We start from the raw sequence: 16,034 nt of genomic DNA, 5'->3' as shown, positions 1-16,034 counted from the left end.
ATTTGCTTTAGGGGCCAAAGTTGTTGTTTAACCTCTCGTGCTATTGATACCCGAGCAAGCGAAAGATTCCAAAATTGAGACACGAGCGAGTGGTTCGAAAAATGTAATCTTGAGCGTTGTGAGGGTTTCAAGGCACGGGGCGTTGAACAAATTTTGCCACCAAGTGAAACAAAAATGTTCACCACACCAACACAAGGAAAATATCAAACGAAATTAAAGCATATCGATTCAAAATTAATGTTATTCAAAATCATTATTAAAAGTCAATTCTACCAGTAAACATAAGCAAAACAACTCAAAATTTGCATTTGATTACTTTGCCTCACATGTGAATAAATGCAACATTCTTATCAGTTCTTGAACAAACAAGAAGAGCCTTTACCAGGTGGTGTGGTGAAATTATATTTACAACTGGTATTTGTAGTTCCTGAAAATGACATCCATATAGGTATGCAAATAAAAATTGCCGTTTCAATTGTGCTGAGGGCCTTGCACTGCACATTTGACGGATCTTTGCTACTGAGGGCCTACCGCGAACACCGAAATTCGCAAATTGCAGGCACCTTTCTCTGTCACATTACGGCTTAATTGGAATAAAAGAGAAAGATGCCCGCAATTTAGGAACTTCGGTGTTCGCGGTAGGCCCCCAGTAACACAGAACGTTGAATGTGCAGTGCAAACTTTTCGCCGTTGTTACGACTTACGATTAGTAGGTACTTGCGTAAATTCTGTAATTAGACTTGAGTCAGAATTAAACATATAAATGTCATTAAATAAATGTTTGTAAAAGTACCACCTACTTAACTGACTGCAGTGACCTATATATCTAAGTATGTATCTGAAGCTATTTACTATGTTAATAATTTTGAATGTAATTATTAAATGATTTTGATTCAGCACATATTTAGTTACTTTTTTAATAATTGGCACCTTACTCGTAGGGCTCTATAATGGTAAAATAAGTTAAAAATAAAAATCCACAAATTTCAATATAGTTTTAATGGTTTCTTTAGTTCGTTAATTGTCGCTAAATTTCGGCGTTCCATAAGATTCATGAGGAATACCCTGTTGGGAAGAAATTACGCTTTGGCCGCCCGTAGAGGATACCGTGGACGAGAACCCGCTGTTGCTGTCGTACCCTCCGGAACCTGAACTGATCTGGATCGGGGCTGCGGTCGATCCTTGGTAGCCCGCAGTAGATGATGGGTAGCCCACGGAGCTAGTTCCAAATTGTGTTTGATAACGAGAACCTGATGAGCCACTCTCGAAAGATCCTGAATTTACTGATTGACCCACAGATCCACTGCTGGTTTCGTACTGAGATCCAGATGCTCCGCTTAAAGCTTGAACTGATGCTCCAACGCCGTCGCCTATCGATTGAGAGGTTACCACGGATTGCGGCACGTATTTGACGTCTGCGATCGAATCTAGAGTACCGCCAGAGTGGAACGCACCCCCGACATTGACAGACTCTTTTCCGCTGTTATATTCATTAACGATGTTGTTGATTACCGCTTGGCTGTCTTCTTTGCCTTTATATTTGATGAAGAATACCTCGGGTTTAGATGGTGGCTTCTGTTCAATTTTCGGGACAACAATGTCTTCAACTACCTCTGGTTTTTTAACTAGAACGTATACAATCGTTTTCTCTTCGTTTGGTTGTTGCACTGGTACAAATTGTGTAGACTTGACAACAGGGGCTGGCGTCTTGATGAAAATGATCTTATAATGTTTTTGAGGAGCAGGCAGGACCACTGGCTGACGAGGTCTCGGTAACTCTGGTTCTTCAGGGGCGGCGTGAACATAGAAGTGTTTGAAGACTTGAGGTGCTTGCTGTTGCACTTGACTATAGTATTGTTGGTAATTGGCTGAGTTAGCATTATATTGGCTTGACGACTGGTACTGATTGAGGCCCTGAACTCCTTGGAGCGACCCACTGGTTCCAAATAATCCACTACTTTGATACTGATTTCCAGTAGAATCTGCCCCAGCGTAGTTTCCTCCAGTTTGGTATCTAGTATTATCGGTTTGGTAACCCGAGCCAGTCTGAGGATGATATCCGGTACCAGTTTGGTAACCTGTGCCTGATTGGAAGACGTTTCCTTGATATCCAGTACCGGTGGTTTGAACTTGGCTTGGATATCCATTCTGCAAACCTGCAGAGGTTTGGTACACGTTCGATGCGGAACTTAAAGCCTGTCCTTTGTGAACAGAGCCCGTGTTTTGACTTGAGTAGCCAGTGTTAAAGCCACTGTTGCCGCTCGAAATGCTGTAGGATGGTGTGCCGTACGATGTTTGTGTTTTGGGCGGACTATACTGGTAGCCGAGACCAATATCGGCTGATGCGAGTCCTGCCACAGCAAGTATTACCTGTGAAAAAAAAAAGAAGAATAAAAACCACTATAAACTTTAGTGTTTATCATGAGTAATTTCTCAACCTCGATGAACTGTTAATTAAATAGATGAATATGAGGTTAGTGTGGTTTCTCCGTCCCAAAGGCACGCGAGCGAGCCGCTGCATCGGATCGTTGACCACGAAGCAACCAGTGTTGCAATGCTCTATCACGTTCCAGTAAAATGGGATCTAGTTACTCACATACCCGGTCTGATGCAACATAACCGTACTTTAAGCTAGCATATTATTTTAATGTGCCCTTTAATGGCTTTTGATGTGTGATTCCAGATTAAAGCTCCGAAGAAGAGCGACATTGACCTCATTCTGAGAATCACTTTTTTTCCCGTTGACAATATAATAGCTAAAGCATATATCGAGTGGTCAATAGTAAAGCCCTCACTCAATACAGCCTTCCATAAAAAGTGAATGATAATTATTTAACTCAGTGATATTCTCTAAAACGTGTGTAAGTAGATATTGTAACAGCCAGTCAATTAATTCGTAATAAGCTGATGTTACTGTGTATTATTTAGTGATGTATATCCGGCATAGAAAGTGTGGGTGCAAGGTCAATCCTACCCACGTCTAATGCACGGTGTCGCGTGGATTTTTCGAAGTGCACGTGTTGCGTAAGCTCCGCGAGAGCGATGAACTTGAACGATCTAGCTCGTGTCTTCCGAGAACCACCAAGGCGATGATGGTGTTTTGATTTCATTGTTTTAGTATTTTTTTTTTAGTAAAGCTAAGTGCTTGCATCGAAACATCATGTATGCGTTTACATTTGAGTATAATATCATTGTACAGGCATATAAGACAACAGTTATTTGCTGACGCGCTAAGATTGCTCATTTGATGTCATTGGTTTGCATGATTTTTTATGCTACATAATGTTATAGTCAAGATTTATAGATAATTAATAAATAAAATGCTAATAATATGCGTCGTCGCTTGAGCGTAAGTATATTTTTTTTGGATTTGGTACTGCATGGAGTAGTTTTATTTCAAACAGAGAAATGCTCGGAAGTGCTTTAATGGGTTTTGAGTGTTTTGGCTTTTAAAGTAGGTAGCCAGTTAGCCACTAGCCACATTGACAATATTTCTAATACCGTTTGTATTCGGCTTGAAAAAATAAGTGACTGTGAATAGACCGTCCTCGCATCCCCACACCTCCACCATAGATTGTTTAAGCCTGACCAATTTGATCATTGTCAAGAGGGCGCTGTTATTCTCACGTAAAAGGTGACAGTTGATTCAGTATATTTAGTATGAAAAAAATTGTTTTAGTGAAATTCCGCAACATGGCACGTGATCATATAATTATATTCGTGGTCAGGTTTAAACTTTAAACAATCTACATATGGTGGAGGTGCGGGGATCCGAGGACGGTCTCAATAGACCGTCCTCGTCACTTAAAAAAATTAGTGACTAGACAATTCTAGTCACTTATTTTTTTAAGCCGAATACAAACGGTATTATCAATTGTCAACATGAACGTGAAAAACAGTGAAAAATAACACTTGCACTGCGTGTGCTATCAAAATCGTTGCAGACTTACTTTGGTCAAGCTCTATTTTATTTATTTTTATATTTCGTTTAACACTAGCACATATGTTTAGTAAGTTTATATGAGGCTAGTAATCGCATCGTACTAACAATAATATTATATAGTAGGCAGATTAGGTCCGTCATTAGGTACATGTCATCAAGAAATATTTCGCCACCCGCGAGCTATAGTGGTCGTCGCGACGCCTATTGTACCTAGCTAAAGAGCATTTTCAATTAGGTGTTGTCACTGTCAACAATGAAACGGGCCTGTCAATACAATAAATAATAAGAAAAGATTGCTATTTTGTTGCTTAATTTAATTCGTTCTTAGGTCAAATACACTTCATAAGGTCGGGTCATCTTAGAGGTCTGCAGCTAGATATTATTTGCTGCGACAAAGTGTGGCAGTGCCAGTGCGAACATAAAGGCAAAAACAAGTCATCCTTCATAATCTATAGAAATGTCAATTATAATATAATATAAAAGTATCATAATTAAACAATTTTTAAACCAAAGCAGTCCTCTACACACCTTGCAACAAATCGCATGGTTTTTGTAAGGTGAGAAGAGGCCTTTACGCTCACATTTAAAGATGCAACATGTATCTATATACAAGTCAGTACTTTTGGTGCCTTTTTGTGTGATGAGTATATAAGTTTACATATAGATTTAACACACTTAGGTGTAGGTGTAAAGGTAGATTGTAAAGGACAGGACTCAACCTATTTCGTTTACCGGAGTCGCTGGCGGAGTCGTTTTCTCAAACAGAGCAAAGGGGACAATCCTCGGAAGGGCATTATTGGGTTTTTATGGTCTTGACTTTTTAACCCGTTCACTTGTCCCCATACAAAATGATACGAAAAAAAGGTAAAATTATGAAATTTAAACGCGTTAGACCCGTTGGTGACATTAATTACGATATGACAAAGTCACACGTTCAAGTGTGCTTCCACTTTGAAGTTGTGAAACCATAGTGAAAGCAGGGACTTCTGAAAAAAAATCTTTATGACTCCCACATCGGGGGCACCCGACAGGGAACGTGTTAAGTAGGTGTGGCTGCTGTGAGGAGGCGCGCGCGATTTTAAAATGCATCCCCATGCATTTCTCTGCTAAATCATCGTTCACTTGTTCTACAACGCACAATTTTAACTTTCCTAAAAGAAGTTGGTCCCAGCTACAGATGATCAAGTTGTGGAAAATTTCCAAAAAGTTGGAACTGTCCTTGGAAATGTCAAGAAACTGATTTTGCGAAGTTTTGAAATATGAGAATTTATCGAAATGCTTAAAATGATAACGACCAGATAAAATATGCAAGGATAGAAGTTTCACGACTAAGTCTAATCTTAGTCACAGTAAAGTTATTTTATAGTTGATTATTCAAAAGCTCAAGTAAATTCATAACTAATAATAAAATTAACAAATGCTGAACTTAAATGTCAAGTTCACCAGCTGTGACCTATGCGCATGCACTGATGATACTTAGTGATGATGCAAACATTTTGTCACAGTATTTATCATTTTTCAGGGCCCTTCTAATTAGCTTCATGTCAATTTTAAAACACAGGTTTTTATGGTATCTTATATCAGAATATTTTTTTTTTTTTAATTTCTTGTCATGATAACATAAAGGTAGATTTAAACAACCTAACAGCTAACTTACCTCTGCATTAAATATATCAAAAACACGATATCACGAATGGTGCCTATATTTTTTTTTTAGCCTGCTTTGGTGTCCCACTGCTGGGCAAAGGCCTCCCCTCGTTTTCTCCACGAGGGTGCCTATATGCACAATGTAAAACTCGATATGAGCCTGTCTTGATTTCAATTAGATATATACGGGGCAATTTTTAACCAGAAAGAGTAGAATGATAGTACCAGTACTTGACATATGGAATAAACATAAATTAATTATAATGTTGTGCCTACTTGCCAATCTAGTTTAAATGTCTAATAAAAAATGTTATGTAGGTACAATAGGCTACTAGATGACAAAGTTATTATTATTAATTCAGGTTTGTTTCGAGGTTCAAATAATGTCTTATAGGACCCATTGCATTCAAGCAGTACAAAAGTCAAAATAGTTATTTGTAGTTACAACAAGAGATCAAAGTTTGATATTTCTTCGAGTGCATATTTTAAGTCCCGTGCAAGCGAAAAATTCTTTTAGAATCTTGAGAGTAGTAAGGGACTCAAAAGCGCACGAGATGTAAATAACTTTGATCTCGTGTAGTACACAAAATTTTTCACCTGAGCAGTGAGAACTGAGAACATACTTAGACAACTGGAAAAATGTAAACCTTCTTCATCACTTAATACCTGCACTCATGTTTTCTTGATATACAAACAATTAAGTTTAATTACCGCTATCGAACACAAAAACAAAACGTAATAATAAATTTCCGTAAAATAATACGGAAATAACGAACATCAACTGAAATTTCAATCGACAACTTTTTTTTGTAAAAAGAAACTTTGTAAGATACGGTCCTAATTGCGAATACGTACTATTTGTCAACTATGGTAGAAATTATAAAAGTAAAATAATTAATATTGCGTAAGAATCTGTGTTATTTTTGAGTTCATTATTTTAATTGTACAATAAAATACCTAAAATATAGTATTTATCAGTTTATATCAAATCTTAAACTTTATTTATATTAATTAATTATTAAGAATTCATACTCGTACGTGGTTTGGAACGACGCGGTCTAAAGTTTTCGGGGGGTCTATTATAAACCGTCAATATACCGTTGAATGTCGTTTTAACTTTTTTTGTCTGATTCTTTTTGCTAACAGTGTGAAAGGGACAGAGATAATAGAACCCAAGTATTTCGAACTTGTATTAGACCCCGCATGTTGAAATGTCATTTGACTATAAAGGTCACTTGAATGTCATTTTGTCTCACTCCGTGAGCAAAATCGCATTTTGCTCACTGTTATTAAGAAGCAAAGTACCCTTGTTCGAACTGCTGAGGTAAAAATATATTTTAATAAACTAGTACCTACTAATATTATTTTCCTTTTTAGAAGTAAAAAAAAAATTAATCTATGAGGTCTTGTATGACCAGAGACTGTCTCATTTCAAACTTCGATAGAGTCAGACCAATAAAAGTCTGCAGCAGATTTGATAACCGTGCAGTGCAAGTGTCATTTATACGTCATAATTTCATAGAAGTTTGACGTTTAAAATAACACTTTCACTGCGTGGGCTATCAAATCCACCGCAGACTATTCTTGGTCTGACTCTAGATGGAATCATACTGTTAGAGACAGAAGACAAAGAGAATGATACGCTAGTACCATAAGCACCCGAAAGAAAGGGATGAGTATCTTAATTAAAAAAATTACCTATAGTTGTTTTTCCTTTTTATTTACTGTCAATTTTAGTAGTTTGCCAGACTATATATTTTTATTATTTTCGTTTCATTTCCTATTTATTGTGATAAATTGTTCATTTTCTACGTGTCATCATCCCTGTTCATATTAAGATCCGATTTTTTTTAGTTTGTTAAATGTATTTATACTCGTATTGCAACACTCAATTTATAACTGTAATAATTTTCAAATAAAGAACAACGTATCCTTCACTGGCGCTTGTTAATTTAAAGTGTCCATTACGCGGGTACGGTCATCGTAAAACTATATTCACAGGTACATAGGCAAACTCTCAAAGTAATAGTTAATTCTTTTATTATTATGTGCAGTTTGCATACGTAGATAAATCGTGCAAATTAGGTAGATGACCTTACAAAAAAGCGCATTATTGAAACTAAGCTATAAATATCAACACGGAATCGATGTAGCATAGCTAGACATATATTCAAATCGCGTTAAGCATAACATTAGTTTCGCGACTGCCTTCATAATATCACATAATTTGATGTAAAATTAAAAACTGGTTGTGGTCCGTTTCATTGCCCTTATATCTCGAATAGAAATATTATACATTTTGGTATTTATTAATTACCTAATTTGTAAGCGATTAAGGAAATTAGATAAAAGCATGATGTTGATGAGACATATGGTTTTGAGAACCAATATTACACTTATCTACATGTCCGCAATTCGTCGACTAGCGCTTCTTTTGCATGTAGGTACTTCACTATTAGAGTCAGTGCGGAAAGAGAAGAGTCGTAGAATGTATTGGATGCCATAATACACTTCACGACTCTTCTTTTTCCGCACAGACTCTATAAACAAGAGGGACTTTAGCTTTGTTTTTCCTGTAGTAACATTGGTCAATTGTTCTAGCTACAAAGCGAGGAATTAATAACTGATGTACATATGTACATATATTATATCTATGAAACTAGTGGCTCTGTGAGCCGTAGACCTCGTGAACTCTCAGATATCCGCCACTTAGAAAATTTTCTAAAAACTGAGATGACAAAAAATGCATGTAAGTATCGAATCTGCTAATAAAATATCACAATGCTTGGTTGAGAATGCTACATATAACTGCTGAACATTTGAAAGCTTATTCTTCACAAGCTGAAACGGAGACGCTTCGCTCGCTCGTAAGCTTGGTGCTTAATGACTATACGTATACCTACTGCCTATTTGCTATTATACTAGATAACATAAACACTTAAATAAAGTGAATTACCTACTATTGAAGTTTTTTTATGATTTGTTTCGTAGGTTGCAACGGTCATTAGACGTGCGTGTATTTTAATCAAGAAACAGTCACATTTTTGCGTTTTAAATTTTTAGGCCGGACGAAATTTTATTCACTTCAGTTTTTCAGTACAATTTATCTACTAAATAACTACACGTTCTATAGGTACACATTTTAGAATTAATCAATTTATACTTGATCAAGCTGATCTTGTCAGTAGAAAAAGGCGGCAAATTTGAAAAATGTAGGCGCGAAGGCATAAAGTCTCATAGAAAAATTGAATTTCGCGCCTTTTTCTACTGACAAGAGATTTGCTTGACTATCTATACTTAATAATGCTAGTTTAATAACTTTTTAAGAAACCTTCACCGTAAACAATAATCCTGTAACCGATTTCATGTCCTCACTAAAATCAAATAGTTAACTTCCTTTTGGTCGTAGACAAATTTTTCGGTGAAAATTCCGTGAGCCAAGTAAACAAATATTACGTACCACGAATGTTTTCATTGTGAGGCGGTAGTCACCACGGCCCCCAAACTGGCGATGCGTGTAATGTCGCCGGGTCCGGTGGCTGGGCGCTTATATACCGGGGATCCACCGGTGGCCCGCGACGCGCTGACCGCCGACCAAGGTTATGTCAACGGGTTCAAGCTATCGGCCACTCAAAAGCTCCGAGACATTGTTATAGAAAAATAGTTAAATACTCGTCTGTCTAGTCGGTTTTCTTTGCAATTCGTTACTATAATATGATATACAGGCAGACGGTCCGACGCATATTTATCGCTCCGCTCTCGATATTTTAATATGGGCTGTCATGGAATACACTACATTATACATATGTTATTAATATGTAGGTACTCATCCAAGTAAACTAAAAGGCCTTTCCTTTTTATGTTAACTTATATCTGATACACCGGGTATACACAGTATTGGACAGTTATATGCTGTTACCATAGGATAAATATAGTTTCACCACACCAGCTCGGAAAGGCTCACTTTGCACTTCAAAAACTGATAAGAACGAAAAGTATTTTATCCACATGTGCGGCAAAGTAATCTGGTGCCTGAGTTATCTGCCTATCCTCGTAAGTCCCCGCGTACTTGTACAAGTACAAATTTCTCGACTCGAAACTCGAAGTTATGAACTCTTATAGAAATAAAAGAAAGTTCCAAATTCAAAAGCGGAAAAATTGACATGTTAGCTGATAGAATTGATTTTAAAATAATGATTTTGAATGATAAATATTTAATACAGTTCATTGGATTTGATTTGGTTTCATTTAGTTCGATGTTATACAGTTTGTGTTCCTTGCGTGGTGAACAATTTTGTGTTTCACTCGGTGGCAAAATTTGTTTAACCCTCGTACCTTGAAATCCTCGCAACGCTGAGATTCCACTTTTCGAACCACACGCTAACCGCGTGATTAAATTTTTCGCTTGCTCGGGTATCAATATAGCATGAGCGGTTAAACAACAACTTTGCCCCCTTGAAAAATAAATAACTATTTATATTTTCATGGCAAATTGCAGCTCTTTCATTCACAGAAGCTACTCGTAACCGTAAGCTCAGGATGGGCATCATTCAGTTTCTTAGTTGACTAGAGTATCCATAATTATATTGATGACGTTCTTTTTTACGAAAGTCGGTTAAAAATATTTTACCAAAAAATTGTCAAGGTATTGTCAATAGTTACTTGGTTTTTAGGGTTCCGTACCCAAAGGGTAAAACGGGACCCTATTATTAAGACTTCGCTGACCGTCCGTCTGTCCGTCTGTCTGTCACCAGGCTGTATCTCACGAACCGTGATAGCTAGACAGTTGAAATTTTCACAGATGATGTATTTCTGTTGCCGCTATAACAACAAATACTAAAAACAGAATAAAATAAAGATTTAAGTGGGGCTCCCATACAGCGAACGTGATTTTTGACCAAAGTTAAGCAACGTCGGGCGTGGTCAGTACTTGGATGGGTGACCGTTTTCTTTTTGCATTTTTTTCCGTTTTTTTTGCTTTATGGTACGGAACCCTTCGTGCGCGAGTCTGACTCGCACTTGCCCGGTTTTTTTCTGTTCTCCTAACGTATTAATGTTATTGACAGAAGCACGTAATAGCAGGTTGATATTACGTAACCTCACAGGACTGCGATAAGTGCCTGTTACAGTTGTAAGATGTATCTACGGATATTTACAACACATTCGTGCGTCAATGGATCGTTCTCCGAATGAATGAGTGAATGGAATGGTAATGCACGACGATCATTCAGTTTCGCAGTCTCATTAATTCGATTGCGCTTTTAAAGTTTTTTTTTTTACAGCACGTTAATCTCTTTCTGATTGAGATGTTACCAAAATAATTCAAGAGTGCAAAAGTTGGCGTAAGCAGAATTAACGTATTGACGTTAAAGTCAATAAAAAAAATATAGATGGTCAAGCAAATCTTGCCAGTAGAAAAAGGCGCGTAATTCAAATTTTCTACGAGACGATAACCCTTCGCGCCTACTTCAAATTTGCCGCCTTTTTCTACTGACAAGATCTACTTGATCAATATTAGTACTTACAACTTATAAAAATTGTAAAACTCTTTTTAACTGACTGTACTTCTTCCGTTTTGCATGCCTATTTGCCTATCAAGTAGGTACTTCTCGATATCTTTGTAATGAGCCTAAACTCGATTTGTTTTTGTTTTCCCATCTTTAAGTTCCTTAGGGTACCTTCCGACTACATCGTCAGATCAGTTCCATGTCAGGATATTATTACTATTATTTCTATGTCCCTTTTAAAACTCGGGTCTTTCGAGTTCGGTTATTTATAAGGCGTGCGTGGGGATATTGCTCTAACGTACACAGTGGTCAAGGATGGTCCACGCCAAGCCATGCTTTGCAATGCGCAACTGTAGGCCTATATCACCCAGATGTTCACACAATGGTGCATCAAAAAAAACAAAATTGCAGGCTCTAATTGATATAAATCTATAAACTGAAAAGTCTCTTCATTGCTCCACGATAATGACATTTTGGGCTACCAAAATTTAATCAAGAGGTCAAAAATTCAAGAAACTAAACTAACAATGGCGACTGTGTGAACACCACAGGCCATGATACGCCACGATTCCTTTGAAGTGTGCCAAAAAAACCGACAACTTCCCGATTGCCCACCAGTCCACCACGGCTGACAACTGACGGTCAACGTCCGCCATTGTATACCATTCTGTAAACAATGGCGACGGCGTGGCATGGCCCATCCTTCACCACTGTGTACTGGGGCCTTAACAAAAAGAGGTCACTTGAAGAGATTTCATGTCATGTAGAACGCTGCTGGAACTGGAACCCATTCACGAGTAAGTACATCAAAAGATAGCCGTGAACTGGGGGCCGATTATTGAAATTCGACTACTCGATTTCGTGTATTTTGTTAAATGATATCTCCACTACTAGGCGTTTAAATTCTACTAATAGAATTGAAATCGAGTGGTCAATACCACTAGATTTCAAATATAGAGCGTCCATATTTCAAAAATTAGGTTTTCGCCGTTTTCCACCGATTTTCGAGTGACGAAATCGAGTGATCGAAATTCAATAACCCTCCTTTTGCGTTGCCGTAGTCGGGTAAAAATCGGCCCCCTGGCCCGAACAGGCGTTGGAGGCTATTGTAGCTAGATAATTATGGAAAGTGTACTGGTCTATGGTTTAAGTTTGGGTGGACAACGACGACTGTAGGCTAGTGCAAGACAGCTGCCACACGAGGCAGGCGGTGACTCGCCACTCGCTAGACGGGCACCTGTGCGCCATTGTGAACAATAAACGGAGTGGAGCTTAATAAAAGTGTATACCTAATTACCTATATACCTACCTACTTAATCAAAAAATGTACAGTTTAACAAATTAAACAGGAAACTAAGAGAAAATTGTTGCTAATCAATTTTTAATTTCAATTATTAAAGATCCTGAATAATTATTAAAACAAACAGGCAATGCTCAGTGTAAGGTTCCGTATGACATACTCGTATTTATCAAAATAGTTTCTTTAATTTATTTACCTACAATACACATATTTTTAATAAGAATCATAGACAGCGGAACCAGGCGACCTAGAAATTTAGAATATCTAATGAAACCTTAAGTATTAGCATCTAAGTTTAGTATTGAATTGATGAAAAACATTAGCATAAAGCGCTCTTTTGTCGTTTTAATGATGCATAGAGTAGGCGGTCCAATAATGTACGTTAAGGGTCTCCCCTAATATATCGACGCGCATTCGGCAAAAGCCGATAGGAAAAAGCTTTATGTCCGCGCAATAAGAGCGAAAAAGTCGTCGTTTGGCTCGGCTCGCGACGGCCGACGACGCCGGACGCGTCGACCGGTTTTTCGCTCTTATTGCGCGGACATAAAGCTTTTTCCTATCGGCTTTTGCCGAATGCGCGTCGATATATTAGGGGAGACCCTAATACTATTATTGGTTACTTTAAGCTTTAGGTAAATATGTATCGCTAATTTTCACTTAATAAAGAATAAATAAGATGCCTTGGTTCCCATAGCGACTGCTAATATAGGTAAAGGTACCTACGTATTTTTAATGAAAAGGAAAGACGTTTACTATATTTTTATTACATACATATACATACTTAGTTAATTTTTACATGGAAACTCCATTCTCCATCATTCAATTATTTTATAAATTAATCTCATCCAAAAGGTACTTGATATATATTAGATAGATAAATATATATATTTATATAGGTATATTGTCGACCAGCCGTTCTCTCTTTCTCTCTCTCTCTATAATTTATTTCGGTCATTTAATTGATATCAGATATAGCCCGGCCCCACTGAGGGAATTTGCCACGCGAATGCTTTAAATAGCTAATGCCAAAATATTATTATATTTCATGACAGGCGAAGCATATATTAAATGAGGCCCATTAAAATTAAAATGGAAAAGAAACCTTTAGTTAAATTAAATTAAAATTATTTATTAGGTACCATAAAATGTTTCGGTAATTTAGTTACTTAAGGTTTATATTATGTGTGTAAAAAACAATTAAAGTTTAATTCTGTATTATCTGCACATTGTTATTTGTAGCTGGTGGATCACATTCCAAATATAAGTTACCTAGGAGTATATAGTTGGTAATCTATAAATTTAGTCAAAAGTACATCACGAATGTGATTTGCATAAGATGATGCGTTGAATACCGATTATAAATGAGTACTAAATATCGAAGTATAATTTTTCAAATAGGTGATTTAATGTTAATATATGTGTACAATATCCGTCTTTGTGTTCAAGTATTGCTAAGTAAGCCGCAGACACTAAGCGTTTTGACTTTGACTCAACAATCGCCTCAGTGATGAACATGTCTACTTCATCATTTTAATCATAAGCAGAGGATCAAACTACGCCAAAAGTATACCATTCTCAAGGAGCTTAACAAAGAGAGATATATTATGTCTCTATATATGTAAACCCACCCGGCCTACCCGGTGGATAGACACAGTAAAGGCATATGCAGGACCCAAGGCCCAGACCGGCCTGCAAATGGCGCAGGATAGAAGTGCCTGGAAGAAAGTGGTATTAAGCGTTGGTAATCACGACCCTCAGCAATGAGGATACGACTGGAAAGAAGAAGAGATATGTAAAGCAATCAAACGGTGTAATAGACGCGAACTCAGCCGACAACAAAGTTAATATTAGGCTCTGAGTATTATCTTATAATAAAGCCCACTTATCGTGCGACTATTTGTAGTCGGTTTCATAATTTTTTAGTCGATTTCGCATTAATCTTACTGAAAAATAAAAATATTAATTATTATTTGCATAAACTGTTCCATAAACTGCCTTCTGGATCAAAAGTTTGTAGGATTCTTAAATATTTTGCAATTGTCTGTAACTTGTTTATTGAGCCAAATATAGGTAAAATAAAATGCTATTAATTTATACGAGTATATATAATATTCATACTTCATTGATCAAAAGGGAACGAGATCCACAAGAAAATTATTAGTTTCGGAACAGAAAGTTAAACGAACTTATAAACACAATATAACAACATGAAATAAGTTTGTAGATAATTTATTCATATATACCTAGTTGGGACATTCCTAATATATAAATACCTTTTAGTAGGTATTTTGAGAACACGTTTCGCGTCCGGGTAGAGACGAGTCATGGTTACATTTGTTTAATACTCTGCTATAGGACCTGTTAAAAATTTAAAAAAATAACGGTCAAGAGCATGTCGGGCCATACTCAGTGTAGGGTTCCGTAATTAGTGTAATTACTCATCCGTCACAATAGGATGTATTGGACGGAGGTTATTATATTTGTAAGTATCATGTACGTAACAAACAAAAAGGAAGTGACTTCGCTGCGCTTTATACCTACCTACGTTGTTCGCTATAATTTTGATTGCATTAATTTTTTTTTATATTGTTTGTAATTGTACCCAAGGTTCAAAAGTTACAGGGGGGAAGCGCATTCATAAATTGGGTAGAGTTAGACCGGGAAAAGTCTGCAGCGATTTTGATAGCCCACGCAGTGCAAGTATTATTTTAAACGTCAAACCTCTATGAAATTATGACATATAAATAACAATTGCACTGCGTGGGCTATCAAAATCGCTGCAGACTTTTCTTGGTCTAACTCTAGTCAGTCTAATTTATAACAGAACTACACTCCGCAATCTCGTCGCGCTGTCAGCCTGTCAAGACAATCGGGGTAGGTTGGGGAGTGAATAAACAGATTAAAATTAATATATTCAACTGAACTGTTTTATTTATTTAATTAGATCTTAATAAATTAATATGCCCTCATAAGCCATTGACATTGACACTATCCATGTGACGTGCAGTTGTTGCACAAAAAGGTTTATATTTATACAGGGTGATTCCGGGGTCGTGGAGCAAGAGAGCCAGACATCATACAGAATCCAAAGATGAGCCTAATGATGTTGTTAATTATTGTTTATCACCAATAATGATGATTATTTTCCAGGTGACAAGTAGGAAAAAACATTTTTGCATACAATTTGGTGACCATACTCAATGTGACGTCTTGTCGCTTTCCATACAACGTATGTCAAAAGTCATAGGGTGACCATAATTACTTAGTATAACATTAATTTTACTTGAAAAATAAGAATAATTAAAGTAATTATCTTTTAATCAAATACTACCATATGATAATGTGGATCATTTACAGAGTCAGAAAAAGTGGTTCTGGATCACGACCCAGAAATCACCCTGTATAAGCAAAATGTAATTCAGGGACCAGTTCACCCCTTCCCAGAAAAAAAAGCCTTTAAATAGCTTAGGGCCACTTGCACCGTTTACTAACCCGGGGTTAACCGGTTAAACCTGTAGTTACCATGGCTACCAGTACAATTTGACACTGGGTTAACGGTTTAACCGGTTAACCCCGGGTTAGTGGGATGGTGCAAGTGGGGCTTAGTCGTTTGTCGAATAGCCCCAACTACTGGCTT

The 16,034-nt window shown here is 37.0% G+C and overlaps 2 protein-coding genes across 2 annotated transcripts in view; both read right to left on the bottom strand.

The window, feature by feature from the left end:
• The window catches only part of LOC134678927 (peptidyl-prolyl cis-trans isomerase Fkbp12-like), a 207,818-nt gene that overhangs the window by 160,716 nt on the left and 31,068 nt on the right, over positions 1 to 16,034 (bottom strand). The gene's annotated exons all lie outside the window — the stretch shown is intronic.
• On the bottom strand, positions 985 to 9,145 carry LOC134678923 (uncharacterized). Its single transcript, XM_063537676.1, has 2 exons — positions 9,051 to 9,145; positions 985 to 2,370 (listed from the first exon to the last, which is right to left on the bottom strand). Exons 1-2 carry the CDS (start codon positions 9,063 to 9,065, stop codon positions 1,018 to 1,020), a joined length of 1,368 nt encoding a protein of 455 aa, XP_063393746.1. The 5' UTR covers positions 9,066 to 9,145; the 3' UTR covers positions 985 to 1,017.

The sequence above is a fragment of the Cydia fagiglandana genome, chromosome Z, assembly GCF_963556715.1.
Source record: "Cydia fagiglandana chromosome Z, ilCydFagi1.1, whole genome shotgun sequence".
In the NCBI taxonomy this organism is placed as follows: Eukaryota; Metazoa; Arthropoda; class Insecta; order Lepidoptera; family Tortricidae; genus Cydia; species Cydia fagiglandana.
Note: the sequence above shows the minus strand (reverse complement) of the source record. Positions and strands in the feature narration are given on the sequence as shown.